We start from the raw sequence: 26917 nt of genomic DNA on the forward strand, positions 1-26917 counted from the left end.
TCTCTATCCCAGTCTCTCTCTCTCTCTCTATCCCGGTCTCTCTCTCTCTCTCTCTCTCTATCCCGGTCTGTCTCTCTCTCTCTCTATCCCGGTCTCTCTCTCTCTCTCTATCCCGGTCTCTCTCTCTCTCTCTATCCCGGTCTCTCTCTCTCTCTATCCCAGTCTGTCTCTCTCTCTCTCTATCCCGGTCTCTCTCTCTCTCTCTATCCCGGTCTCTCTCTCTCTCTCTATCCCGGTCTCTCTCTCTCTCTATCCCGGTCTTTCTCTCCCTCTCTCTCTCTATCCCGGTCTCTCTAACTCTCTCTCTCTCTCTATCCCAGTCTGTCTCTCTCTCTCTCTATCCCGGTCTCTCTCTCTCTCTCTATCCCGGTCTCTCTCTCTCTCTCTATCCCGGTCTCTCTCTCTCTCTCTCTCTCTCTCTATCCCAGTCTGTCTCTCTCTCTCTCTAGACCAGTCTCTCTCTCTCTCTCTCACTATCCCAGACTCTCCCTCTCTCTCTCTTTCTAAACCAGACTCTCCCTCTCTCTCTCTCTCTATCCCGGTCTCTCTCTCTCTCTATCCCGGTCTCTCTCTCTCTCCCTCTCTATCCCGGTCTCTCTCTCTCTCTCTCTATCCCGGTCTCTCTCTATCCTGGTTTCTCTCTCTCTCTCTCTCTGTCCCGGTCTCTCTCTATCCTGGTCTCTCTCTCTCTCTCTCTCTATCCCGGTCTCTCTCTCTCTCTCTCTCTCTCTATCCCGGTCTCTCTCTCTCTCTCTCTATCCCGGTCTCTCTCTATCCTGGTCTCTCTCTCTCTCTATCCCGGTCTCTCTCTATCCTGGTCTCTCTCTCTCTCTCTCTCTCTCTATCCCGGTCTCTCTCTCTCTCTCTCTATCCCGGTCTCTCTCTCTCTCTATCCCGGTCTCTCTCTCTCTCTCTCTATCCTGGTCTCTCTCTCTCTCTATCCCGGTCTCTCTCTCTCTCTCTCTCTATCCCGGTCTCTCTCTCTCTCTCTCTATCCCGGTCTCTCTCTATCCTGGTCTCTCTCTCTCTCTATCCCGGTCTCTCTCTCTCTCTCTCTATCCCGGTCTCTCTCTATCGGTGTCTCTCTCTCTCTCTCTATCCCAGTCTCTCTCTATCCTGGTCTCTCTCTCTCTCTCTCTCTCTAAACCGGTCTCTCTCTCTCTCTCTCTCTATCCCGGTCTTTCTCTCTCTCTATCCTGGTCTCTCTCTCTCTCTCTCTCTCTATCCCGGTCTCTCTCTCTCTATCCCGGTCTCTCTTTATCCTGGTCTCTCTCTCTCTCTCTCTCTATCCCGGTCTCTCTCTATCCTGGTCTCTCTCTCTCTCTCTCTCTATCTCGGTCTCTCTCTCTCTCTCTCTCTATCCCGGTCTCTCTCTCTCTCTATCCCGGTCACTCTCTCTCTCTCTCTATCCCGGTCTCTCTCTCTTTCTATCCAGGTCTCTCTCTCTCTCTCTCTCTATCCCGGTCTCTCTCTCTCTCTCTCTATCCCGGTCTCTCTCTCTCTCTCTCTCTATCCCGGTCTCTCTAACTCTCTCTCTCTCTCTATCCCAGTCTGTCTCTCTCTCTCTCTATCCCGGTCTCTCTCTCTCTCTATATCCCGGTCTCTCTCTCTCTCTCTATCCCGGTCTCTCTCTCTCTCTCTCTCTCTCTATCCCAGTCTGTCTCTCTCTCTCTCTATCCCAGTCTCTCTCTCTCTATCCCAGTCTGTCTCTCTCTCTCTCTCTCTATCCCGGTCTCTCTCTCTCTCTCTCTCTATCCCGGTCTCTCTCTCTCTCTATCCCGGTCTCTCTCTCTCTCCCTCTCTATCCCGGTCTCTCTCTCTCTCTCTCTATCCCGGTCTCTCTCTATCCTGGTTTCTCTCTCTCTCTCTCTCTGTCCCGGTCTCTCTCTATCCTGGTCTCTCTCTCTCTCTCTCTCTATCCCGGTCTCTCTCTCTCTCTCTCTCTCTATCCCGGTCTCTCTCTCTCTCTCTCTATCCCGGTCTCTCTCTATCCTGGTCTCTCTCTCTCTCTATCCCGGTCTCTCTCTATCCTGGTCTCTCTTTCTCTCTCTCTCTCTCTATCCCGGTCTCTCTCTCTCTCTCTCTCTATCCCGGTCTCTCTCTCTCTCTATCCCGGTCTCTCTCTCTCTCTCTCTATCCTGGTCTCTCTCTCTCTCTATCCCGGTCTCTCTCTCTCTCTCTCTCTATCCCGGTCGCTCTCTCTCTCTCTCTATCCCGGTCTCTCTCTATCCTGGTCTCTCTCTATCGGTGTCTCTCTCTCTCTCTCTATCCCGGTCTCTCTCTATCCTGGTCTCTCTCTCTCTCTCTCTCTCTATCCCGGTCTCTCTCTCTCTCTCTCTCTATCCCGGTCTCTCTCTATCGGTGTCTCTCTCTCTCTCTATCCCGGTCTCTCTCTATCCTGGTCTCTCTCTCTCTCTCTCTCTCTATCCCGGTCTCTCTCTCTCTCTCTCTCTATCCCGGTCTTTCTCTCTCTCTATCCTGGTCTCTCTCTCTCTCTCTCTCTCTATCCCGGTCTCTCTCTCTCTCTCTCTATCCCGGTCTCTCTCTCTCTCTCTCTATCCTGGTCTCTCTCTCTCTCTCTCTCTATCCTGGTCTCTCTCTCTCTCTCTCTCTATCCCGGTCTCTCTCTCTCTCTCTCTCTATCCTGGTCTCTCTCTCTCTCTCTCTCTCTCTATCTCGGTCTCTCTCTCTCTCTCTCTATCCTGGTCTCTCTCTCTCTCTCTCTCTATCCCGGGCTCTCTCTCTCTCTCTCTATCCCGGCCTCTCTCTATCCTGGTCTCTCTCTCTCTCTCTCTCTATCCCGGTCTCTCTCTCTCCTGGTCTCTCTCTCTCTCTCTCTCTATCCCGGTCTCTCTCTCTCTCTCTCTCTATCCCGGTCTCTCTCTCTCTCTATCCCGGTCTCTCTCTCTCTCTCTCTATCCCGGTCTCTCTCTCTTTCTATCCCGGTCTCTCTCTCTCTCTCTCTCTATCCCGGTCTCTCTCTCTCTCTCTCTATCCCGGTCTCTCTCTATCCTGGTCTCTCTCTCTCTCTATCCCGGTCTCTCTCTCTCTCTCTATCCCGGTCTCTCTCTCTCTATCCCGGGCTCTCTCTCTCTCTCTCTATCCCGGTCTCTCTCTCTCTCTCTCGCTCTCTCTATCCCGGTCTCTCTCTCTCTCTCTCTCTCTATCCCGGTCTCTCTAACTCTCTCTCTCTCTCTATCCCAGTCTGTCTCTCTCTCTCTCTCTATCCCGGTCTCTCTCTCTCTCTCTATCCCGGTCTCTCTCTCTCTCTCTCTCTCTATCCCAGTTTGTCTCTCTCTCTCTCTCTATCCCGGTCTCTCTCTCTCTCTCTCTCTATCCAGTCTGTCTCTCTCTCTCTCTATCCCGGTCTCTCTCTCTCTCTCTCTCTATCCCGGTCTCTCCCTCTCTCTATCACGGTCTCTCTCTCTCTCTCTCTCTATCCCGGTCTCTCTCTCTCTCTCTCTATCCCGGTCTCTCTCTATCCTGGTCTCTCTCTCTCTCTATCCCGGTCTCTCTCTCTCTCTATCCCGGTCTCTCTCTATCCTGGTGTCTATCTCTCTCTCTAATCCGGTCTCTCTCTATCCTGGTCTCTCTCTCTCTCTCTCTCTATCCCGGTCTCTCTCTCTCTCTCTCTCTATCCCGGTCTCTCTCTCTATCCCGGTCTCTCTCTCTCTCTCTCTCTCTCTCTATCCCGGTCTCTCTCTCTCTCTCTCTATCCCGGTCTCTCTCTATCCTGGTCTCTCTCTCTCTCTCTATCCCGGTCTCTCTCTATCCTGGTCTCTCTCTCTCTCTCTCTCTATCCCGGTCTCTCTCTCTCTCTCTCTCTATCCCGGTCTCTCTCTCTCTCTATCCCGGTCTCTCTCTCTCTCTCTCTATCCCGGTCTCTCTCTCTCTCTATCCCGGTCTCTCTCTCTCTCTCTATCCCAGTCTCTCTCTCTCTCTCTCTATCCCGGTCTCTCTCTATCCTGGTCTCTCTCTCTCTCTATCCCGGTCTCTCTCTCTCTCTCTATCCCGGTCTCTCTCTCTCTCTATCCCGGGCTCTCTCTCTCTCTCTCTATCCCGGTCTCTCTCTCTCTCTTTCGCTCTCTCTATCCCGGTCTCTCTCTCTCTCTCTCTCTCTATCCCGGTCTCTCTAACTCTCTCTCTCTCTCTATCCCAGTCTCTCTCTCTCTCTCTCTCTATCCCGGTCTCTCTCTCTCTATCCCGGTCTCTCTCTCACTCTGTATCCCGGTCTCTCTCTCTCTCTCTCTCTATCCCGGTCTCTCTCTCTCTCTCTATATCCCGGTCTCTCTCTATCCTGGTCTCTCTCTCTCTCGCTCTCTATCCCGGTCTCTCTCTATCCTGGTCTCTCTCTCTCTCTCTCTCTATCCCGGTCTCTCTCTCTCTCTCTATCCCGGTCTCTGTCTCTCTCTATCCCGGTCTCTCTCTCTCTCTCTATCCTGGTCTCTCTCTCTCTCTATCCCGGTCTCTCTCTCTCTCTCTCTCTATCCCGGTCTCTCTCTCTCTCTCTCTCTATCCCGGTCTCTCTCTATCCTGGTCTCTCTCTCTCTCTCTCTCTCTATCCCGGTCTCTCTCTCTCTCTCTCTCTATCCCGGTCTTTCTCTCTCTCTATCCCGGTCTCTCTCTCTCTCTCTCTCTCTCTATCCCGGTCTCTCTCTCTCTCTCTCTCTATCCCGGTCTCTCTTTATCCTTGTCTCTCTCTCTCTCTCTCTCTATCCCGGTCTCTCTCTATCCTGGTCTCTCTCTCTCTCTCTCTCTATCCCGGTCTCTCTCTCTCTCTCTCTCTCTATCCCGGTCTCTCTCTCTCTCTATCCCGGTCTCTCTCTCTCTCTCTCTATCCCGGTCTCTCTCTCTTTCTATCGCGGTCTCTCTCTCTCTCTCTCTCTCTATCCCGGTCTCTCTCTCTCTCTCTCTATCCCGGTCTCTCTCTATCCTGGTCTCTCTCTCTCTCTATCCCGGTCTCTCTCTCTCTCTCTATCCCGGTCTCTCTCTCTCTATCCCGGGCTCTCTCTCTCTCTCTCTATCCCAGTCTCTCTCTCTCTCTCTCGCTCTCTCTATCCCGGTCTCTCTCTCTCACACTCTCTCTATCCCGGTCTCTCTAACTCTCTCTCTCTCTCTATCCCAGTCTGTCTCTCTCTCTCTCTATCCCGGTCTCTCTCTCTCTCTCTATCCCGGTCTCTCTCTCTCTCTCTCTCTCTATCCCAGTCTGTCTCTCTCTCTCTCTCTATCCCGGTCTCTCTCTCTCTCTCTCTCTATCCCAGTCTGTCTCTCTCCCTCTCTATCCCGGTCTCTCTCTCTCTCTCTCTCTATCCCGGTCTCTCTCTCTCTCTATCCCGGTCTCTCTCTCTCTCTCTCTCTATCCCGGTCTCTCTCTCTCTCTCTCTATCCCGGTCTCCCTCTATCCTGGTCTCTCTCTCTATCTCTCTCTCTATCCCGGTCTCTCTCTATCCTGGTCTCTCTCTCTCTATCTCTCTATCCCGGTCTGTCTCTCTCTCTCTCTCTATCCCGGTCTCTCTCTCTCTCTATCCCGGTCTCTCTCTCTCTCTCTCTGTCTATTCCGGTCTCTCTCTCTCTCTCTATCCCGGTCTCTCTCTATCCTGGTCTCTCTCTCTCTCTCTCTCTATCCCGGTCTCTCTCTATCCTGGTCTCTCTCTCTCTCTCTCTCTATCCCAGTCTCCCTCTCTCTCTCTCTCTATCCCGGTCTCTCTCTCTCTCTATCCCGGTCTCTCTCTCTCTCTCTCTATCCCGGTCTCTCTCTATCCTGGTCTCTCTCTCTATCTCTCTCTATCCCGGTCTCTCTCTCTCTCTATCACGGTCTCTCTCTCTCTCTCTCTCTATCCCGGTCTCTCTCTCTCTCTCTCTATCCCGGTCTCTCTCTATCCTGGTCTCTCTCTCTCTCTCTCTCTATCCCGGTCTCTCTCTCTCTCTATCACGGTCTCTCTCTCTCTCTCTCTATCCCGGTCTCTCTCTCTGTCTCTCTATCCCGGTCTCTCTCTATCCTGGTCTCTCTCTCTCTCTCTCTCTATCCCGGTCTCTCTCTCTCTCTCACTCTATCCCGGTCTCTCTCTCTCTCTCTCTCTCTATCCCGGTCTCTCTCTCTCTCTCTCTCTATCCCGGTCTCTCTAACTCTCTCTCTCTCTATCCCAGTCTGTCTCTCTCTCTCTCTATCCCGGTCTCTCTCTCTCTCTCTCTCTCTATCCCGGTCTCTCTCTCTCTCTCTATCCCGGTCTCTCTCTCTCTCTCTCTCTCTCTATCCCAGTCTGTCTCTCTCTCTATCCCAGTCTCTCTCTCTCTCTCTCTGTATCCCAGTCTGTCTCTCTCTCTCTCTCTCTATCCCGGTCTCTCTCTCTCTCTCTCTCTATCCCGGTCTCTCTCTCTCTCTATCCCGGTCTCTCTCTCTCTCTCTCTCTATCCCGGTCTCTCTCTCTCTCTCTCTATCCCGGTCTCTCTCTATCCTGGTCTCTGTCTATCTCTCTCTCTATCCCGGTCTCTCTCTATCCTGGTCTCTCTCTCTCTCTATCCCGGTCTCTCTCTCTCTCTCTATCCCGGTCTCTCTCTCTCTATCCCGGGCTCTCTCTCTCTCTCTCTATCCCGGTCTCTCTCTCTCTCTCTCTCTCTCTCTCTATCCCGGTCTCTCTCTCTCTCTCTCTCTCTATCCCGGTCTCTCTAACTCTCTCTCTCTCTATCCCAGTCTGTCTCTCTCTCTCTCTATCCCGGTCTCTCTCTCTCTCTCTATCCCGGTCTCTCTCTCTCTCTCTATCCCAGTCTGTCTCTCTCTCTCTCTCTATCCCGGTCTCTCTCTCTCTCTCTCTCTATCCCAGTCTGTCTCTCTCTCTCTCTATCCCGGTCTCTCTCTCTCTCTCTCTCTCTCTATCCCAGTCTCTCTCTCTCTCTATCCCGGTCTCTCTCTCTCTCTCTCTCTATCCCGGTCTCTCTCTCTCTCTCTCTATCCCGGTCTCCCTCTATCCTGGTCTCTCTCTCTATCTCTCTCTCTATCCCGGTCTCTCTCTATCCTGGTCTCTCTCTCTCTATCTCTCTATCCCGGTCTGTCTGTCTCTCTCTCTCTATCCCGGTCTCTCTCTCTCTCTATCCCAGTCTCTCTCTCTCTCTCTCTCTATTCCGGTCTCTCTCTCTCTCTCTATCCCGGTCTCTCTCTATCCTGGTCTCTCTCTCTCTCTCTCTATCCCGGTCTCTCTCTATCCTGGTCTCTCTCTCTCTCTCTCTCTATCCCAGTCTCCCTCTCTCTCTCTCTCTATCCCGGTCTCTCACTATCCTGGTCTCTCTCTCTCTCTCTCTCTCTATCCCGGTCTCTCTCTCTCTCTATCACGGTCTCTCTCTCTCTCTCTCTATCCCGGTCTCTCTCTCTCTCTCTCTATCCCGGTCTCTCTCTATCCTGGTCTCTCTCTCTCTCTCTCTCTATCCCGGTCTCTCTCTCTCTCTCTCTCTATCCCGGTCTCTCTCTCTCTCTCTCTCTCTCTATCCCGGTCTCTCTCTCTCTCTCTCTCTATCCCGGTCTCTCTCTCTCTCTCTCTCTCTATCCCGGTCTCTCTCTCTCTCTCTCTATCCCAGTCTGTCTCTCTCTCTCTCTATCCTGGTCTCTCTCTCTCTCTCTATCCCGGTCTCTCTCTCTCTCTCTCTATCCCGGTCTCTCTCTCTCTCTCTCTCTCTCTATCCCAGTCTGTCTCTCTCTCTATCCCAGTCTCTCTCTCTCTCTCTCTGTATCCCAGTCTGTCTCCCTCTCTCTCTCTCTATCCCGGTCTCTCTCTCTCTCTCTCTCTATCCCGGTCTCTCTCTCTCTCTCTCTCTATCCCGGTCTCTCTCTCTCTCTCTCTCTATCCCGGTCTCTCTCTATCCTGGTCTCTCTCTATCTCTCTCTCTATCCCGGTCTCTCTCTATCCTGGTCTCTCTCTCTCTCTCTCTCTATCCCGGTCTCTCTCTCTCTCTCTCTCTATCCCGGTCTCTCTCTGTCTCTCTCTATCCCGGTCTCTCTCTATCCTGGTCTCTCTCTCTCTCTCTCTCTATCCCGGTCTCTCTCTATCCTGGTCTCTCTCTCTCTCTCTCTCTATCCCGGTCTCTCTCTCTCTCTCTCTCTATCCCGGTCTCTCTCTCTCTCTATCCCGGTCTCTCTCTCTCTCTCTCTATCCCGGTCTCTCTCTCTCTATCCCGGTCTCTCTCTCTCTCTCTATCCCGGTCTCTCTCTCTCTCTCTCTATCCCGGTCTCTCTCTATCCTGGTCTCTCTCTCTCTCTATCCCAGTCTCTCTCTCTCTCTCTATCCCGGTCTCTCTCTCTCTCTATCCCGGTCTCTCTCTCTCTCTCTCTATCCCGGTCTCTCTCTCTCTCTATCCCGGTCTCTCTCTCTCTCTCTATCCCGGTCTCTCTCTCTCTCTCTCTCTATCCCGGTCTCTCTCTATCCTGGTCTCTCTCTCTCTCTATCCCGGTCTCTCTCTCTCTCTCTATCCCGGTCTCTCTCTCTCTCTATCCCGGGCTCTCTCTCTCTCTCTCTATCCCGGTCTCTCTCTCTCTCTTTCGCTCTCTCTATCCCGGTCTCTCTCTCTCTCTCTCTCTCTCTCTATCCCGGTCTCTCTAACTCTCTCTCTCTCTCTATCCCAGTCTGTCTCTCTCTCTCTCTATCCCGGTCTCTCTCTCTCTATCCCGGTCTCTCTCTCTCTCTATCCCGGTCTCTCTCTCTCTCTCTCTCTATCCCGGTCTCTCTCTCTCTCTCTCTATCCCGGTCTCCCTCTATCCTGGTCTCTCTCTCTCTCTCTCTCTCTCTATCCCGGTCTCTCTCTATCCTGGTCTCTCTCTCTCTCTCTCTCTCTCTATCCCGGTCTCTCTCTATCCCGGTCTCTCTCTCTCTCTCTATCCCGGTCTCTCTCTCTCTCTCTCTCTATCCCGGTCTCTCTCTCTCTCTCTCTCTATCCCGGTCTCTCTCTCTCTCTATCCCGGTCTCTCTCTCTCTCTCTCTCTCTCTAATCCGGTCTCTCTTTCTCTCTCTCTATCCCGGTCTCTCTCTATCCTGGTCTCTCTCTCTCTCTCTCTCTATCCCGGTCTCTCTCTATCCTGGTCTCTCTCTCTCTCTCTCTCTCTATCCCGGTCTCTCTCTCTCTCTCTCTCTCTATCCTGGTCTCTCTCTCTCTCTCTCTCTCTCTCTCTATCCCGGTCTCTCTCTCTCTCTCTCTCTATCCCGGTCTCTCTCTCTCTCTCTCTCTATCCCGGTCTCTCTCTATCCCGGTCTCCCTCTCTCTCTCTCTATCCTGGTCTCTCTCTCTCTCTCTCTCTATCCCGGTCTCTCTCTCTCTCTATCCCGGGCTCTCTCTCTCTCTCTCTATCCCGGTCTCTCTCTCTCTCTATCCCAGTCTCTCTCTCTCTCTCTATCCCGGTCTCTCTCTCTCTCTCTCTATCCCGGTCTCTCTCTCTCTCTCTATCCCGCTCTCTCTCTCTCTCCCTATCCCGGTCTCTCTCTCTCTCTCTCTATCCCGGTCTCTCTCTATCCCGGTCTCCCTCTCTCTCTCTCTCTCTATCCTGGTCTCTCTCTCTCTCTCTCTCTCTCTCTCTCTATCTCTCTCTCTCTCTATCCTGGTCTCTCTCTCTCTCTCTCTCTCTATCCTGGTCTCTCTCTCTCTCTCTCTCTCTATCCCGCTCTCTCTCTCTCTCTCTCTATCCTGGTCTCTCTCTCTCTCTCTCTCTCTCTCTCTATTCTGGTCTCTCTCTCTCTCTCTCTCTCTCTCTCTCTCTATCCCTGTCTCTCTCTCTCTCTCTCTATCCTGGTCTCTCTCTCTCTCTCTCTCTATCCCGGTCTCTTTCTCTCTCTCTCTCTATCCTGGTCTCTCTCTCTCTCTCTCTCTATCCCGGTCTCTCTCTCTCTCTCTCTCTATCCCGGTCTCTCTCTCTCTCTCTCTCTATCCCGGTCTCTCTCTATCCCGGTCTCCCTCTCTCTCTCTCTCTATCCTGGTCTCTCTCTCTCTCTCTCTCTATCCCGGTCTCTCTCTCTCTCTCTCTATCCTGGTCTCTCTCTCTCTCTCTCTCTCTATCCTGGTCTCTCTCTCTCTCTCTCTCTCTCTATCCCGGTCTCTCTCTCTCTCTCTCTCTATCCTGGTCTCTCTCTCTCTCTCTCTCTCTCTCTCTCTCTCTATCTCGGTCTCTCTCTCTCTCTCTCTATCCCGGTCTCTCTCTCTCTCTCTCTATCCCGGTCTCTCTCTCTCTCTCTCTATCCCGGTCTCTCTCTCTCTCTTTCCCAGTCTCTCTCTCTCTCTCTATCCTGGTCTCTCTCTCTCTCTCTCTATCCCAGTCTCTCTCTCTCTCTATCCCGGTCTCTCTCTATCCTGGTCTCTCTCTCTCTCTCTCTCTCTCTATCTCTCTCTCTCTCTATCCTGGTCTCTCTCTCTCTCTCTCTCTCTCTATCCTGGTCTCTCTCTCTCTCTCTCTCTCTATCCCGCTCTCTCTCTCTCTCTCTCTATCCTGGTCTCTCTCTCTCTCTCTCTCTCTATTCTGGTCTCTCTCTCTCTCTCTCTCTCTCTATCCCTGTCTCTCTCTCTCTCTCTCTATCCTGGTCTCTCTCTCTCTCTCTCTCTATCCCGGTCTCTTTCTCTCTCTCTCTCTATCCTGGTCTCTCTCTCTCTCTCTCTCTATCCCGGTCTCTCTCTCTCTCTCTCTCTATCCCGGTCTCTTTCTCTCTCTCTCTCTCTATCCCGGTCTCTCTCTATCCCGGTCTCCCTCTCTCTCTCTCTCTATCCTGGTCTCTCTCTCTCTCTCTCTCTATCCCGGTCTCTCTCTCTCTCTCTCTATCCTGGTCTCTCTCTCTCTCTCTCTCTCTATCCCGGTCTCTCTCTCTCTCTCTCTATCCTGGTCTCTCTCTCTCTCTCTCTCTCTATCCTGGTCTCTCTCTCTCTCTCTCTCTCTCTCTCTATCTCGGTCTCTCTCTCTCTCTCTCTATCCTGGTCTCTCTCTCTCTCTCTCTCTATCCCGGTCTCTCTCTCTCTCTCTCTCTATCCCGGTCTCTCTCTTTCTCTCTCTATCCCAGTCTCTCTCTCTCTCTCTATCCTGGTCTCTCTCTCTCTCTCTCTATCCCAGTCTCTCTCTCTCTCTATCCTGGTCTCTCTCTATCCCGGTCTCTCTCTCTCTCTCTCTATCCCGGTCTCTCTCTCTCTCTCTCTATCCCGGTCTCTCTCTCTCTCTCTATCCCGGTCTCTCTCTCTCTCTCTATCCCGCTCTCTCTCTCTCTCTCTCTCTCTATCCCGCTCTCTCTCTCTCTCTCTATCCTGGTCTCTCTCTCTCTCTCTCTCTCTCTCTATCGTGCTCTCTCTCTCTCTCTCTCTCTATCCTGGTCACTCTCTCTCTCTATCCTGGTCTCTCTCTCTCTCTCACTCTTCCCCCCGCCGAACTCCACCAGCCACTCACCAAGTTCACAGTTTGAGACGTGGGCCTGTTTCTTCCTCCATCCTGGACAACATTCATACACCGTCTGCAGGATTTCCCTCCTCACCTCCCGGCTCGCTGTCTTGTAGGTGGTCCTGAGGGCAATAAAACGGCTGGAATTTTACAGGTGGTAAAGGTGATGGGACAGGACGGGGCACGGTGGACGGAGAAGAGAGAGAGAGAGAGAGCGGGATAGAGAGAGAGAGAGAGAGAGACTGGGATAGAGAGAGAGAGAGGGACCGGGATAGAGAGAGAGAGAGAGAGAGAGAGACCGGGATAGAGAGAGAGAGAGCGAGACCGGGATAGAGAGAGAGAGAGACCAGAATAGAGAGAGAGAGAGACCGGGATAGAGAGAGAGAGAGAGACCGGGATAGAGAGAGAGAGAGCGAGACCGGGATAGAGAGAGAGAGAGACCAGAATAGAGAGAGAGAGAGACCGGGATAGAGAGAGAGAGAGAGAGACCAGGATAGAGAGAGAGAGATAAAGAGAGTGGAGCTGTTTCCTCTGGTGGGATAGGGGAGGGGGTGAGGAATCAGACAAAGTGAGTGTGAAAACCAGAAACTCTCTCCCCCACAGAAAGCTGCTGAGAATGGAAGTCACATGGAAATTCAGGTGTGGAAGGGGATTAGATGGAAATTCAGGAGTGTAACGGGTTCAGGAATAAATTCAGGAGTTTAAGGTTCAGGTGGAAATTCAGGTTTTTAAGGGGTTCAGGAGGAAATTCAGGTTTTTAAGGGGTTCAGGTGGAAATTCAGGTGTTTAAGGTTCAGGTGGAAATTAAGGTGTTTAAGGGGTTCAGGAGGAAATTCAAGTGTTTAAGGTTCAGGAGGAAATTCAGGTGTTTAAGGTTCAGGTGGAAATTCAGGTGTTTAAGGTTCAGGTGGAAATTCAGGTGTTTAAGGGGTTCAGGAGGAAATTCAGGTGTTTAAGGTTCAGGAGGAAATTCAGGTGTTTAAGAGTTCAGCAGGAAATTCAGGTGTTTAAGGTGTTCAGTAGAAAATTCAGGTGCTTAAGGTTCAGGAGGAAATTCAAGTGTTTAAGGTTCAGGAGGAAATTCAGGCGTTTAAGGGTTCAGGTGGAAATTCAAGTGTTTAAGGGTCCAGGAGGAAATTCAGGTGTTTAAAGGTTTCAGGTGGAAATTTAGGTGTTTAAGGTTCAGGTGGAAATTCAGGTGTTTAAAGGTTTCAGGTAGAAATTCAGGTGTTTAAGGTTCAGGTGGAAATTCAGGTGTTTAAGGTTCAGGAGGAAATTCAGGTGTTTAAGGTTCAGGTGGAAATTCAGGAGTTTAAGGTTCAGGAGGAAATGCAGGTGTTTAAGGTTCAGGAGGAAATTCAGGTGTTTAAGGTTCAGGTGGAAATTCAGGTGTTCAAGGTTCAGGAGGAAATTCGGGTGTTTAAAGGGTTCAGGTGGAAATTCTGGTTTTTAAGGGGTTCAGGTGGAAATTCAGGTGTTTAAGGTTCAGGAGGAAATTCAGGTGTTTAAGGGGTTCAGGAGGAAATTCAGGTGTTTAAGGTTCAGATGGAAATTCAGGTGTTTAAAGTTCAGGAGGAAATTCAGTTGTTTAAGTGTTCAGGAGGAAATTCAGGTGTTTAAGGCGTTCAGGTGGAAATTCAGGTGTTTAAGGAGTTCAGGTGGAAATTTAGATGTTTAAGGGGTTCAGGTGGAAATTCAGGTGTTTAAGGTGTTCAGGAAGAAATTCAGGTGTTTAAGGTTCAGATGGAAATTCAGGTGTTTAAGGGGTTCAGTTGTAAATTCAGGTGTTTAAGGGTTCAGGTGGAAATTCAGGTGTTCAAGGGGTTCAGGTGGAAATTCAGGTTTTTAGGGGGTTCAGGAGGAAATTCAGGTGTTTAAGATTCAGGAGGAAATTCAGGTGTTCAAGGTTCAGGAGGAAATTCAGTTGTTTAAGGGTTCAGGAGGAAATTCAGGTGTTTAAGGGGTTCAGTTGGAAGTTCAGGTGATTAAGGGGTTCAGGTGGAAATTTAGCTGTTTAAGGGGTTCAGGTGGAAATTCAGGTGTTTAAGGGGTTCAGGAGGAAATTCAGGTGTTTAAGGGTTCAGCAGGAAATTCAGGTGTTTAAGGGGTTCAGGAGGAAATTCGGGTGTTTAAGGTTCAGGAGGAAATTCAGGTGTTTAAGCTTCAGGTGGAAATTCAGGTGTTTAAGGGGTTCAGGTGGTAATTCAGGTTTTTAAGGGGTTCAGGTGGAAATTCAGGTGTTTAAGGGGTTCAGGAGGAAATTCAGGTGTTTAAGAGTTCAGCAGGAAATTCAGGTGTTTAAGGTGTTCAGTAGAAAATTCAGGTGCTTAAGGTTCAGGAGGAAATTCAAGTGTTTAAGGTTCAGGAGGAAATTCAGGCGTTTAAGGGTTGAGGTGGAAATTCAGGTGTTTAAGGGTTCAGGAGGAAATTCAGGTGTTCAAGGGTTCAGATAGAAATTCAGGTGATTAAGGTTCAGGTGGAAATTCAGGTGTTTAAGGTTCAGGAGGAAATACAGGTTTTTAAGGGGTTCAGGTGGAAATTCAGGTGTTTAAGCTTCAGGGGGAAATTCAGGTGTTTAAGGGGTTCAGGAGAAAAATTCAGGTGTTTAAGGTTCAGAAGGAAATTCAAGTGTTTAAGGGGTTTCAGGAGGAAATTCAGGTGTTTAAGGGGTTCAGGTGGAAATTCAGGCATTTAAGGTACAGGTGGAAATTCAGGTGTTTAATGTTCAGGAAAAAATTCAGGTGTTTAAGGTTCAGAAGGAAATTCAGGTGTTTAAGGGGTTCAGGAGGAAATTCCGTTGTTTAAGGTTCAGTTGGAAATTCAGGTGTTTAAGGGGTTCAGGAGGAAGTTCAAGTGTTTAAGGTTCAGGAGGAAATTCAAGTGTTTAAGGTTCAGGGGGGAATTCAGGTGTGTAAGGTTCAGGTGGAAAATCAGGTGTTTAAGCGGTTCAGGTGGAAATTCAGTTTTTTAAGGGATTCAGGTCGAAATTCAGGTGTTTAAGGGGTTCATGAGGAAATTCAGGTGTTTAAGGGTTCAGCAGGAAATTCAGGTTGTTAAGGTTCAGGTGGAAATTCAGGTGTTTAAGGGGTTCAGGAGGAAATTCAGGTGTTTAAGGTTCAGATGGAAATTCAGGTGTTTAAAGTTCAGGAGGAAATTCAGTTGTTTTAGTGTTCAGGAGGAAATTCAGGTGTTTAAGGGGTTCAGGAGGAAATTCAGGTGTTTAAGGCGTTCAGGTGGAAATTCAGGTGTTTAAGGAGTTCAGGTGGAAATTTAGCTGTTTAAGGGGTTCAGGTGGAAATTCAGGTGTTTAAGGTTCAGATGGAAATTCAGGTGTTTAAGGGGTTCAGGTGCAAATTCAGGTGTTTAAGGGGTTCAGTTGTAAATTCAGGTGTTTAAGGGTTCAGGTGGAAATTCAGGTGTTCAAGGGGTTCAGGTGGAAATTCAGGTTTTTAGGGGGTTCAGGAGGAAATTCCGGTGTTTAAGGTTCAGGAGGAAATTTAGGTGTTTAAGGTTCAGGAGGAAATTCAGTTGTTTAAGGGTTCAGGAGGAAATTCAGGTGTCTAAAGGCTTCAGGAGGAAATTCAGGTGTTTAAGGGGTTCAGGTGGAAGTTCAGGTGATTAAGGGGTTCAGGTGGAAATTTAGCTGTTTAAGGGGTTCAGGTGGAAATTCAGGTGTTTAAGGGTTTCAGGAGGAAATTCAGGTGTTTAAGGGTTCAGCAGGAAATTCAGGTGTTTAAGGGGTTCAGGAGGAAATTCGGGTGTTTAAGATTCAGGAGGAAATTCAGGTGTTTAAGGTTCAGGTGGAAATTCAGGTGTTTAAGGGGTTCAGGAGGAAATTCAGGTGCTTAAGGTTCAGGAGGAAATTCAAGTGTTTAAGGTTCAGGAGGAAATTCAGGCGTTTAAGGGTTCAGGTGGAAATTCAGGTGTTTAAGGGTTCAGGAGGAAATTCAGGTTTTTAAGGTTTCAGGTGGTAATTTAGGTGTTTAAGGGGTCAGGTAGAAATTCAGGTGTTTAAGGTTCAGGTGGAAATTCAGGTGTTTAAGGGGTTCAGGAGGAAATTCAGGTGTTTAAGAGTTCAGCAGGAAATTCAGGTGTTTAAGGTGTTTAGTAGAAAATTCAGGTGCTTAAGGGTTCAGGAGGAAATTCAGGTGTTTAAAGGTTTCAGGTGGAAATTTAGGTGTTTGAGGGGTCAGGTAGAATTTCAGGTGTTTAAGGTTCAGGAGGAAATTCAGGTGTTTAAGGTTCAGATGGAAATTCAGGTGTTTAAAGTTCAGGAGGAAATTCAGTTGTTTAAGTGTTCAGGAGGAAATTCAGGTGTTTAAGGCGTTCAGGTGGAAATTCAGGTGTTTAAGGAGTTCAGGTGGAAATTTAGATGTTTAAGGGGTTCAGGTGGAAATTTAGATGTTTAAGGTTCAGATGGAAATTCAGGTGTTTAAGGTTCAGATGGAAATTCAGGTGTTTAAGGGGTTCAGTTGGAAATTCAGGTGTTTAAGGGGTTCAGTTGTAAATTCAGGTGTTTAAGGGTTCAGGTGGAAATTCAGGTGTTCAAGGGGTTCAGGTGGAAATTCAGGTTTTTAGGGGGTTCAGGAGGAAATTCAGGTGTTTAAGGTTCAGGAGGAAATTCAGGTGTTTAAGGTTCAGGAGGAAATTCAGTTGTTTAAGGGTTCAGGAGGAAATTCAGGTGTTTAAGGGGTTCAGTTGGAAGTTCAGGTGATTAAGGGGTTCAGGTGGAAATTTAGCTGTTTAAGGGGTTCAGGTGGAAATTCAGGTGTTTAAGGGGTTCAGGAGGAAATTCAGGTGTTTAAGGGTTCAGCAGGAAATTCAGGTGTTTAAGGGGTTCAGGAGGAAATTCGGGTGTTTAAGGTTCAGGAGGAAATTCAGGTGTTTAAGGTTCAGGTGGAAATTCAGGTGTTTAAGGGGTTCAGGTGGTAATTCAGGTTTTTAAGGGGTTCAGGTGGAAATTCAGGTGTTTAAGGGGTTCAGGAGGAAATTCAGGTGTTTAAGAGTTCAGCAGGAAATTCAGGTGTTTAAGGTGTTCAGTAGAAAATTCAGGTGCTTAAGGTTCAGGAGGAAATTCAAGTGTTTAAGGTTCAGGAGGAAATTCAGGCGTTTAAGGGTTCAGGTGGAAATTCAGGTGTTTAAGGGTTCAGGAGGAAATTCAGGTGTTCAAGGGTTCAGATAGAAATTCAGGTGTTTAAGGTTCAGGTGGAAATTCAGGTGTTTAAGGTTCAGGAGGAAATTCAGGTTTTTAAGGGGTTCAGGTGGAAATTCAGGTGTTTAAGCTTCAGGGGGAAATTCAGGTGTTTAAGGGGTTCAGGAGAAAAATTCAGGTGTTTAAGGTTCAGAAGGAAATTCAAGTGTTTAAGGGGTTTCAGGAGGAAATTCAGGTGTTTAAGGTTCAGGAGGAAATTCAGGTGTTTAAGGGGTTCAGGTGGAAATTCAGGTATTTAAGGTACAGGTGGAAATTCAGGTGTTTAATGTTCAGGAAAAAATTCAGGTGTTTAAGGTTCAGAAGGAAATTCAGGTGTTTAAGGGGTTCAGGAGGAAATTCAGGTGTTTAAGGTTCAGGTTGAAATTCAGGTGTTTAAGGTGTTCAGGAGGAAATTCAAGTGTTTAAGGTTCAGGGGGGAATTCAGGTGTTTAAGGTTCAGGTGGAAAATCAGGTGTTTAAGCGGTTCAGGTGGAAATTCAGATTTTTAAGGGATTCAGGTCGAAATTCAGGTGTTTAAGGGGTTCATGAGGAAATTCAGGTGTTTAAGGGTTCAGCAGGAAATTCAGGTTGTTAAGGTTCAGGTGGAAATTCAGGTGTTTAAGGGGTTCAGGAGGAAATTCAGGTGTTTAAGGTTCAGATGGAAATTCAGGTGTTTAAAGTTCAGGAGGAAATTCAGTTGTTTAAGTGTTCAGGAGGAAATTCAGGTGTTTAAGGGGTTCAGGAGGAAATTCAGGTGTTTAAGGCGTTCAGGTGGAAATTCAGGTGTTTAAGGAGTTCAGGTGGAAATTTAGCTGTTTAAGGGGTTCAGGTGGAAATTCAGGTGTTTAAGGTTCAGATGGAAATTCAGGTGTTTAAGGGGTTCAGGTGGAAATTCAGGTGTTTAAGGGGTTCAGTTGTAAATTCAGGTGTTTAAGGGTTCAGGTGGAAATTCAGGTGTTCAAGGGGTTCAGGTGGAAATTCAGGTTTTTAGGGGGTTCAGGAGGAAATTCAGGTGTTTAAGGTTCAGGAGGAAATTTAGGTGTTTAAGGTTCAGGAGGAAATTCAGTTGTTTAAGGGTTCAGGAGGAAATTCAGGCGTTTAAGGGCTTCAGGAGGAAATTCAGGTGTTTAAGGGGTTCAGGTGGAAGTTCAGGTGATTAAGGGGTTCAGGTGGAAATTTAGCTGTTTAAGGGGTTCAGGTGGAAATTCAGGTGTTTAAGGGTTTCAGGAGGAAATTCAGGTGCTTAAGGGTTCAGACGGAAATTCAGGTGTTTAAGGGGTTCAGGAGGAAATTCGGGTGTTTAAGATTCAGGAGGAAATTCAGGTGTTTAAGGTTCAGGTGGAAATTCAGGTGTTTAAGGGGTTCAGGTGGAAATTCAGGTGCTTAAGGTTCAGGAGGAAATTCAAGTGTTTAAGGTTCAGGAGGAAATTCAGGCGTTTAAGGGTTCAGGTGGAAATTCAGGTGTTTAAGGGTTCAGGAGGAAATTCAGGTTTTTAAGGTTTCAGGTGGAAATTTAGGTGTTTAAGGGGTCAGGTAGAAATTCAGGTGTTTAAGGTTCAGGTGGAAATTCAGGTGTTTAAGGGGTTCAGGAGGAAATTCAGGTGTTTAAGAGTTCAGCAGGAAATTCAGGTGTTTAAGGTGTTCAGTAGAAAATTCAGGTGCTTAAGGGTTCAGGAGGAAATTCAGGTGTTTAAAGGTTTCAGGTGGAAATTTAGGTGTTTGAGGGGTCAGGTAGTATTTCAGGTGTTTAAGGTTCAGGTGGAAATTCAGGTGTTTAAGGTTCAGGAGGAAATTCAGGTTTTTAAGGGGTTCAGGTGGAAATTCAGGTGTCTAAGCTTCAGGAGGAAATTCAGGTGTTTAAGGGGTTCAGGAGCAAATTCAGGTGTTTAAGGTTCAGGTGGAAATTCAGGTGTTTATGGGTTTCAGGAGGAAATTCAGGTGTTTAAGGTTCAGGAGGAAATTCAGGTGTTTAAAGGGTTCAGGCGGAAATTCGGTTGTTTCAGGGGTTCAGGAGGAAATTCAGGCGTTTAAGGTTTAGGTGGAAATTCAGGTGTTTAATGTTCAGGAGGAAATTCGGGTGTTTAAGGTTCAGGAGGAAATTCAGGTGTTTAAGGTTCAGGTGGAAATTCAGGTGTTTAAGGGGTTCAGGTGGTAATTCAGGTTTTTAAGGGGTTCAGGTGGAAATTCAGGTGTTTAAGGGGTTCAGGAGGAAATTCAGGTGTTTAAGAGTTCAGCAGGAAATTCAGGTGTTTAAGGTGTTCAGTAGAAAATTCAGGTGCTTAAGGTTCAGGAGGAAATTCAAGTGTTTAAGGTTCAGGAGGAAATTCAGGCGTTTAAGGGTTGAGGTGGAAATTCAGGTGTTTAAGGGTTCAGGAGGAAATTCAGGTGTTTAAGGGTTCAGACGGAAATTCAGGTGTTTAAGGGGTTCAGGAGGAAATTCGGGTGTTTAAGATTCAGGAGGAAATTCAGGTGTTTAAGGTTCAGGTGGAAATTCAGGTGTTTAAGGGGTTCAGGTGGAAATTCAGGTGTTTAAGGGTTCAGGAGGAAATTCAGGTGTTCAAGGGTTCAGATAGAAATTCAGGTGTTTAAGGTTCAGGTGGAAATTCAGGTGTTTAAGGTTCAGGAGGAAATACAGGTTTTTAAGGGGTTCAGGTGGAAATTCAGGTGTTTAAGCTTCAGGGGGAAATTCAGGTGTTTAAGGGGTTCAGGAGAAAAATTCAGGTGTTTAAGGTTCAGAAGGAAATTCAAGTGTTTAAGGGGTTTCAGGAGGAAATTCAGGTGTTTAAGGTTCAGGAGGAAATTCAGGTGTTTAAGGGGTTCAGGTGGAAATTCAGGTATTTAAGGTACAGGTGGAAATTCAGGTGTTTAATGTTCAGGAAAAAATTCAGGTGTTTAAGGTTCAGAAGGAAATTCAGGTGTTTAAGGGGTTCAGGAGGAAATTCAGGTGTTTAAGGTTCAGGTTGAAATTCAGGTGTTTAAGGTGTTCAGGAGGAAATTCAAGTGTTTAAGGTTCAGGGGGGAATTCAGGTGTTTAAGGTTCAGGTGGAAAATCAGGTGTTTAAGCGGTTCAGGTGGAAATTCAGATTTTTAAGGGATTCAGGTCGAAATTCAGGTGTTTAAGGGGTTCATGAGGAAATTCAGGTGTTTAAGGGTTCAGCAGGAAATTCAGGTTGTTAAGGTTCAGGTGGAAATTCAGGCGTTTAAGGGGTTCAGGAGGAAATTCAGGTGTTTAAGGTTCAGATGGAAATTCAGGTGTTTAAAGTTCAGGAGGAAATTCAGTTGTTTAAATGTTCAGGAGGAAATTCAGGTGTTTAAGGGGTTCAGGAGGAAATTCAGGTGTTTAAGGCGTTCAGGTGGAAATTCAGGTGTTTAAGGAGTTCAGGTGGAAATTTAGCTGTTTAAGGGGTTCAGGTGGAAATTCAGGTGTTTAAGGTTCAGATGGAAATTCAGGTGTTTAAGGGGTTCAGGTGGAAATTCAGGTGTTTAAGGGGTTCAGTTGTAAATTCAGGTGTTTAAGGGTTCAGGTGGAAATTCAGGTGTTCAAGGGGTTCAGGTGGAAATTCAGGTTTTTAGGGGGTTCAGGAGGAAATTCAGGTGTTTAAGGTTCAGGAGGAAATTTAGGTGTTTAAGGTTCAGGAGGAAATTCAGTTGTTTAAGGGTTCAGGAGGAAATTCAGGCGTTTAAGGGCTTCAGGAGGAAATTCAGGTGTTTAAGGGGTTCAGGTGGAAGTTCAGGTGATTAAGGGGTTCAGGTGGAAATTTAGCTGTTTAAGGGGTTCAGGTGGAAATTCAGGTGTTTAAGGGTTTCAGGAGGAAATTCAGGTGTTTAAGGGTTCAGACGGAAATTCAGGTGTTTAAGGGGTTCAGGAGGAAATTCGGGTGTTTAAGATTCAGGAGGAAATTCAGGTGTTTAAGGTTCAGGTGGAAATTCAGGTGTTTAAGGGGTTCAGGTGGAAATTCAGGTGCTTAAGGTTCAGGAGGAAATTCAAGTGTTTAAGGTTCAGGAGGAAATTCAGGCGTTTAAGGGTTCAGGTGGAAATTCAGGTGTTTAAGGGTTCAGGAGGAAATTCAGGTTTTTAAGGTTTCAGGTGGAAATTTAGGTGTTTAAGGGGTCAGGTAGAAATTCAGGTGTTTAAGGTTCAGGTGGAAATTCAGGTGTTTAAGGGGTTCAGGAGGAAATTCAGGTGTTTAAGAGTTCAGCAGGAAATTCAGGTGTTTAAGGTGTTCAGTAGAAAATTCAGGTGCTTAAGGGTTCAGGAGGAAATTCAGGTGTTTAAAGGTTTCAGGTGGAAATTTAGGTGTTTGAGGGGTCAGGTAGAATTTCAGGTGTTTAAGGTTCAGGTGGAAATTCAGGTGTTTAAGGTTCAGGAGGAAATTCAGGTTTTTAAGGGGTTCAGGTGGAAATTCAGGTGTTTAAGCTTCAGGAGGAAATTCAGGTGTTTAAGGGGTTCAGGAGCAAATTCAGGTGTTTAAGGTTCAGGTGGAAATTCAGGTGTTTATGGGTTTCAGGAGGAAATTCAGGTGTTTAAGGTTCAGGAGGAAATTCAGGTGTTTAAAGGGTTCAGGCGGAAATTCGGTTGTTTCAGGGGTTCAGGAGGAAATTCAGGCGTTTAAGGTTTAGGTGGAAATTCAGGTGTTTAATGTTCAGGAGGAAATTCAGGTGTTTAAGGTTCAGGAGGAAATTCAGGTGTTTAAGGGGTTCAGGAGGAAATTCCGGTGTTTAAGGTTCAGGTGGAAATTCAGGTGTTTAAGGGGTTCAGGAGGAAATTCAGGTGTTTAAGGTTCAGGTGGAAATTCAGGTGTTTAAGGGGTTCAGGAGGAAATTCAGCTGTTTAAGGTTCAGGAGGAAATTCAGGTGTTTAAGCGGTTTAGGAGGAAATTCAGGTGTTTAAGGGGTTCAGGAGGAAATTCAGGTGTTTAATGGTTCAGCAGGGAATTCAGGTGTTCAAGGGGTTCAGGAGGAAATTCGGTTGTTTAAGGATCAGGAGGAAATTCAGGTGTTTAAGGTTCAGATGGAAATTCAGGTGTTTAAGTGGTTCAGGAGGAAATTCAGGTGTTTAAGAGTTCAGCAGGAAATTCAGGTGTTTAAGGTGTTCAGTAGAAAATTCAGGTGCTTAAGGTACAGGAGGAAATTCAAGTGTTTAAGGGGTTCAGGAGGAAATTCAAATGTTTAAGGTTCAGGTGGAAATTCAGGTGTTTAAGGGGTTCAGGAGGAAATTCAGGTGTTTAAGGTTCAGAAGGAAATTCAAGTGTTTAAGGGGTTTCAGGAGGAAATTCGGGTGTTTAAGGTTCAGGGGGAAATTCAGGTGTTTAAGGGTTTCAGGCGGAAATTCGGTTGTTTAAGGGGTTCAGGTGGAAAATCAGGCGTTTAAGGTACAGGTGGAAATTCAGGTGTTTAATGTTCAGGAGGAAATTCAGGTGTTTAAGGTTCAGAAGGAAATTCAGGTGTTTAAGGGGTTCAGTAGGAAATTCCGGTGTTTAAGTTTCAGGTGGAAATTCAGGTGTTTAAGGGGTTCAGGAGGAAATTCAGGTGTTTAAGGTGCAGGTGGAAATTCAGGTGTTTAAGGGGTTCATGAGGAAATTCAGGTGTTTAAGGTTCAGGGGGAAATTCAGGTGTTTAAGGTTCAGGTGGAAAATCAGGTGTTTAAGCAGTTCAGGTGGAAATTCAGTTTTTTAAGGGGTTCAGGTGGAAATTCAGGTGTTTAAGGGGTTCATGAGGAAATTCAGGTGTTTAAGGGTTCAGCAGGAAATTCAGGTTGTTAAGTTTCAGGTGGAAATTCAGGTGTTTAAGGGTTTCAGGTGGTAATTCAGGTTTTTAAGGGGTTCAGGTGGAAATTCAGGTGTTTAAGGGGTTCAGGAGGAAATTCAGGTGTTTAAGAGTTCAGCAGGAAATTCAGGTGTTTAAGGTGTTCAGTAGAAAATTCAGGAGCTTAAGGTTCAGGAGGAAATTCAAGTGTTTAACGTTCAGGAGGAAATTCAGGCGTTTAAGGGTTCAGGTGGAAATTCAGGTGTTTAAGGGTTCAGGAGGAAATTCAGGTGTTTAAGGTTTCAGGTGGAAATTCAGGTGTTTAAGGTTCAGGAGTAAATTCAGGTTATTAAGGGGTTCAGGTGGAAATTCAGTTTTTTAAGGGGTTCAGGTGGAAATTCAGGTGTTTAAGGGGTTCAGGAGGAAATTCAGGTGCTTAAGGGTTCAGCAGGAAATTCAGGTGTTCAAGGGTTTCAGGAGGAAATTCGGTTGTTTAAGGTTCAGGAGGAAATTGAGGTGTTTAAGGGGTTCAGGAGGAAATTCAGGTGTTTAAGGGGTTCAGGAGTAAATTCAGGTCTTTAAGAGTTCAGCAGGAAATTCAGGTGTTTTAGGTGTTCAGTAGAAAATTCAGGTGCTTAAGGTTCAGGAGGAAATTCAAGTGTTTAAGGTTCAGGAGGAAATTCAGGCGTTTAAGGGTTCAGGTGGAAATTCAGGTGTTTAAGGGTTCAGGAGGAAATTCAGGTTTTTAAGGTTTCAGGTGGAAATTTAGGTGTTTAAGGGGTCAGGTAGAAATTCAGGTGTTTAAGGTTCAGGTGGAAATTCAGGTGTTTAAGGTTCAGGAGGAAATTCAGGTGTTTAAGGGGATCAGGAGGAAATTCAGGTGTTTAATGGGTTCAGGAGGAAATTCAGGTGTTTAAGCTTCAGGAGGAAATTTAGGTGTTTAAGGGGTTCAGGAGGAAACTCAGGTGTTTAAGGTTTAGGTGGAAATTCAGGTGTTTATGGGTTTCAGGAGGAAATTCAGGTGTTTAAGGTTCAGGAGGAAATTCAGGTGTTTAAAGGGTTCAGGCGGAAATTCGGTTGTTTAAGGGGTTCAGGAGGAAATTCAGGCGTTTAAGGTTCAGGTGGAAATTCAGGTGTTTAATGTTCAGGAGGAAATTCAGGTGTTTAAGGTTCAGGAGGAAATTCAGGTGTTTAAGGGGTTCAGGAGGAAATTCAGGTGATTAAGTTTCAGGTGGAAATTCAGGTGTTTAAGGGGTTCAGGAGGAAATTCAGGTGTTTAAGGTTCAGGTGGAAATTCAGGTGTTTAAGGGTTTCAGGAGGAAATTCAGGTGTTTAAGGTTCAGGTGGAAAATCAGGTTTTTAAGCGATTCAGGTGGAAATTCAGTTTTTTAAGGTTCAGGAGGAAATTCAGGTTTTTAAGGGGTTCAGGTGGAAATTCAGGTGTTTAAGCTTCTGGAGGAAATTCAGGTGTTTAAGGTTCAGAAGGAAATTCAGGTGTTTAAGGGGTTTCAGGAGGAAATTCAGGTGTTTAAGGTTCAGGGGGAAATTCAGGTGTTTAAGGGTTTCAGGCGGAAATTCGGTTGTTTAAGGGGTTCAGGTGGAAATTCAGGCGTTTAAGGTACAGGTGGAAATTCAGGTGTTTAATGTTCAGGAGGAAATTCAGGTGTTTAAGGTTCAGAAGGAAATTCAGGTGTTTAAGGGGTTCAGGAGGAAATTCCGGTGTTTAAGGTTCAGGAGGAAATTCAGGTATTTAAGGGGTTCAGGAGGAAATTCCGGTGTTTAAGGTTCAGGTGGAAATTCAGGTGTTTAAGGGGTTCAGGAGGAAATTCCGGTGTTTAAGGTTCAGGTGGAAATTCAGGTGTTTAAGGGGTTCAGGAGGAAATTCCGGTGTTTAAGGTTCAGGTGGAAATTCAGGTGTTTAAGGGGTTCAGGAGGAAATTCCGGTGTTTAAGGTTCAGGTGGAAATTCAGGTGTTTAAGGGGTTCAGGAGGAAATTCAGGTGTTTAAGGTTCAGGTGGAAATTCAGTTGTTTAAGGGGTTCAGGAGTAAATTCGGGTGTTTAAGGTTCAGGAGGAAATTCAGGTGTTTAAGGTTCAGGTAGAAAATCAGGTGTTTAAGCGATTCAGGAGGAAATTCAGTTTTTTAAGGGTTTCAGGTGGAAATTCAGGTGTTTAAGGGGTTCAGGAGGTAATTCAGGTGTTTAAGAGTTCAGCAGGAAATTCAGGTGTTTAAGGTGTTCAGTAGAAAATTCAGGTGCTTAAGGTTCAGGAGTAAATTCAAGTGTTTAAGGGGTTCAGGAGGAAATTCAAATGTTTAAGGTTCAGATGGAAATTCAGGTGTTTAAGGGGTTCAGGAGGAAATTCAGGCGTTTAAGGGGTTCAGGAGGAAATTCAGGTGTTTAAGGTTCAGAAGGAAGTTCAGTTGTTTAAGGGGTTCATTAGGAAATTCAGGTGTTTAAGATTCAGGTGGAAATTCAGGTGTTTAAGGGATTCAGGAGGAAATTCAGGTGTTTAAGGTTCAGGAGGAAATTCAGGTGTTCAAGGGTTTCAGGAGGAAATTCGGTTGTTTAAGGTTCAGGAGGAAATTGAGGTGTTTAAGGGGTTCAGGAGGAAATTCAGGCGTTTAAGGGGTTCAGGTGGAAATTCAGGTGTTTAATGTTCAGGAGGAAATTCAGGTGTTTAAGGTTCAGAAGGAAATTCAAGTGTTTAAGGGGTTTAGGAGCAAATTCCGGTGTTTAAGGGTTCAGCAGGAAATTTAGGTGTTCAAGGGGTTCAGGAGGAAATTTGTTAGTTTAAGGTTCAGGAGGAAATTCAGGTGTTTAAGGTTCAGGTGGAAATTCTGGTGTTTAAGGAGTTCAGGTGGTAATTCAGGTTTTTAAGGGGTTCAGGTGGAAATTCAGGTGTTTAAGGTGTTCAGTAGAAAATTCAGGTGCTTAAGGTTCAGGAGGAAATTCAAGTGTTTAAGAGGTTCAGGAGGAAATTCAGGTGTTTCAGGTTCAGGTGGAAATTCAGGTGTTTAAGGGGTTCAGGAGGAAATTCAGGCGTTTAAGGGGTTCAGGAGGAAATTCAGGTGTTTAAAGTTCAGAAGGAAGTTCAGTTGTTTAAGGGGTTCAGGAGGAAATTCCGGTGTTTAAGGTTCAGGTGGAAATTCAGATGTTTAAGGGGTTCCGGAGGAAATTCAGGTGTTTAAGGTTCAGGTGGAAATTCAGGTGTTTAAGGGGTTCAGGAGGAAATTCAGGTGTTTAAGGTTCAGCTGGAAATTCAGGTGTTTAAGGAGTTCAGGTGGTAATTCAGGTTTTTAAGGGGTTCAGGCGGAAATTCGTGTGTTTAAGGGGTTCATGAGGAAATTCAGGTGTTTAAGACTTCAGCAGGAAATTCAGGTGTTTAAGAGTTCAGCAGGAAATTCAGGTGTTTATGGTGTTCAGTAGAAAATTCAGGTGCTTAAGGTTCAGGAGGAAATTCAATCGTTTAAGGGGTTCAGGAGGAAATTCAGGTGTTTCTGGTTCAGGTGGAAATTCAGGTGTTTAAGGGGTTCAGGAGGAAATTCAGGCGTTTAAGGGGTTCAGGAGGAAATTCAGGTGTTTAAGGTTCAGAAGGAAGTTCAGTTGTTTAAGGGGTTCAGGAAGAAATTCCGGTGTTGAAGGTTCAGGTGGAAATTCAGGTGTTTAAGGGGTTCAGGAGGAAATTCAGGTGTTTAAGGTTCAGGTGGAAATTCAGGTGTTTAAGGGGTTCAGGAGGAAATTCAGGTGTTTAAGGTTCAGGAGGAAATTCAGGTGTTTTAGGTTCAGGAGGTAATTCAGGTGTTTAAGCGGTTCAGGTGGAAATTCAGTTTTTTAAGGGGTTCAGGTGGAAATTCAGGTGTTTAAGGGGTTCAGGAGGAAATTCAGGTGTTTAAGGGGTTCAGGAGGAAATTCAGGTGTTTAAGGGTTCAGCAGGAAATTCAGGTGTTCAAGGGGTTCAGAAGGGAATTCAGTTGTTTAAGGTTCAGGAGGAAATTCAGGTGTTTAAGGTTCAGGTGGAAATTCAGGTGTTTAAGGGGTTCACGTGGTAATTCATGTTTTTAAGGGGTTCAGGTGGAAATTCAGGTGTTTAAGGGGTTCAGGTGGAAATTCAGGTGTTTAAGAGTTCAGCAGGAAATTCAGGTGTTTAAGGTGTTCAGTAGAAAATTCAGGTGTTTAAGGTTCAGAAGGAAATTCAAGTGTTTAAGGGGTTCAGGAGGAAATTCCGGTGTTTAAGGTTCAGGTGGAAATTCAGGTGTTTAAGGGGTTCAGGAGGAAATTCAGGTGTTTAAGGTTCAGGTGGAAATTCAGGTGTTTAAGGGTTTCAGGAGGAAATTCAGGTGTTTAAGGTTCAGGTGGAAAATCAGGTTTTTAAGCGGTTCAGGTGGAAATTCAGTTTTTTAAGTTTCAGGAGGAAATTCAGGTTTTTAAGGGGTTCAGGTGGAAATTCAGGTGTTTAAGCTTCAGGAGGAAATTCAGTTGTTTAAGGTTCAGGTGGAAATTCAAGTGTTTAAGGGGTTTCAGGAGGAAATTCAGGTGTTTAAGGTTCAGGTGGAAATTCAAGTGTTTAAGGGGTTTCAGGAGTAAATTCAGG

The 26917-nt window shown here is 46.4% G+C and overlaps 1 protein-coding gene across 1 annotated transcript in view; it reads right to left on the reverse strand.

Moving 5' to 3' along the window:
* The window catches only part of egfl7 (EGF-like-domain, multiple 7), a 304651-nt gene that overhangs the window by 169717 nt on the left and 108017 nt on the right, over window positions 1-26917 (reverse strand). The window contains exon 4 of the mRNA XM_041180609.1: window positions 11399-11511. Coding sequence (XP_041036543.1) covers window positions 11399-11511 — 113 coding nt within the window. The remainder of the gene's footprint in view (window positions 1-11398; window positions 11512-26917) is intronic.

Source organism: Carcharodon carcharias, assembly GCF_017639515.1.
Source record: "Carcharodon carcharias isolate sCarCar2 chromosome 19 unlocalized genomic scaffold, sCarCar2.pri SUPER_19_unloc_5, whole genome shotgun sequence".
Classification (NCBI taxonomy): domain Eukaryota; kingdom Metazoa; phylum Chordata; class Chondrichthyes; order Lamniformes; family Lamnidae; genus Carcharodon; species Carcharodon carcharias.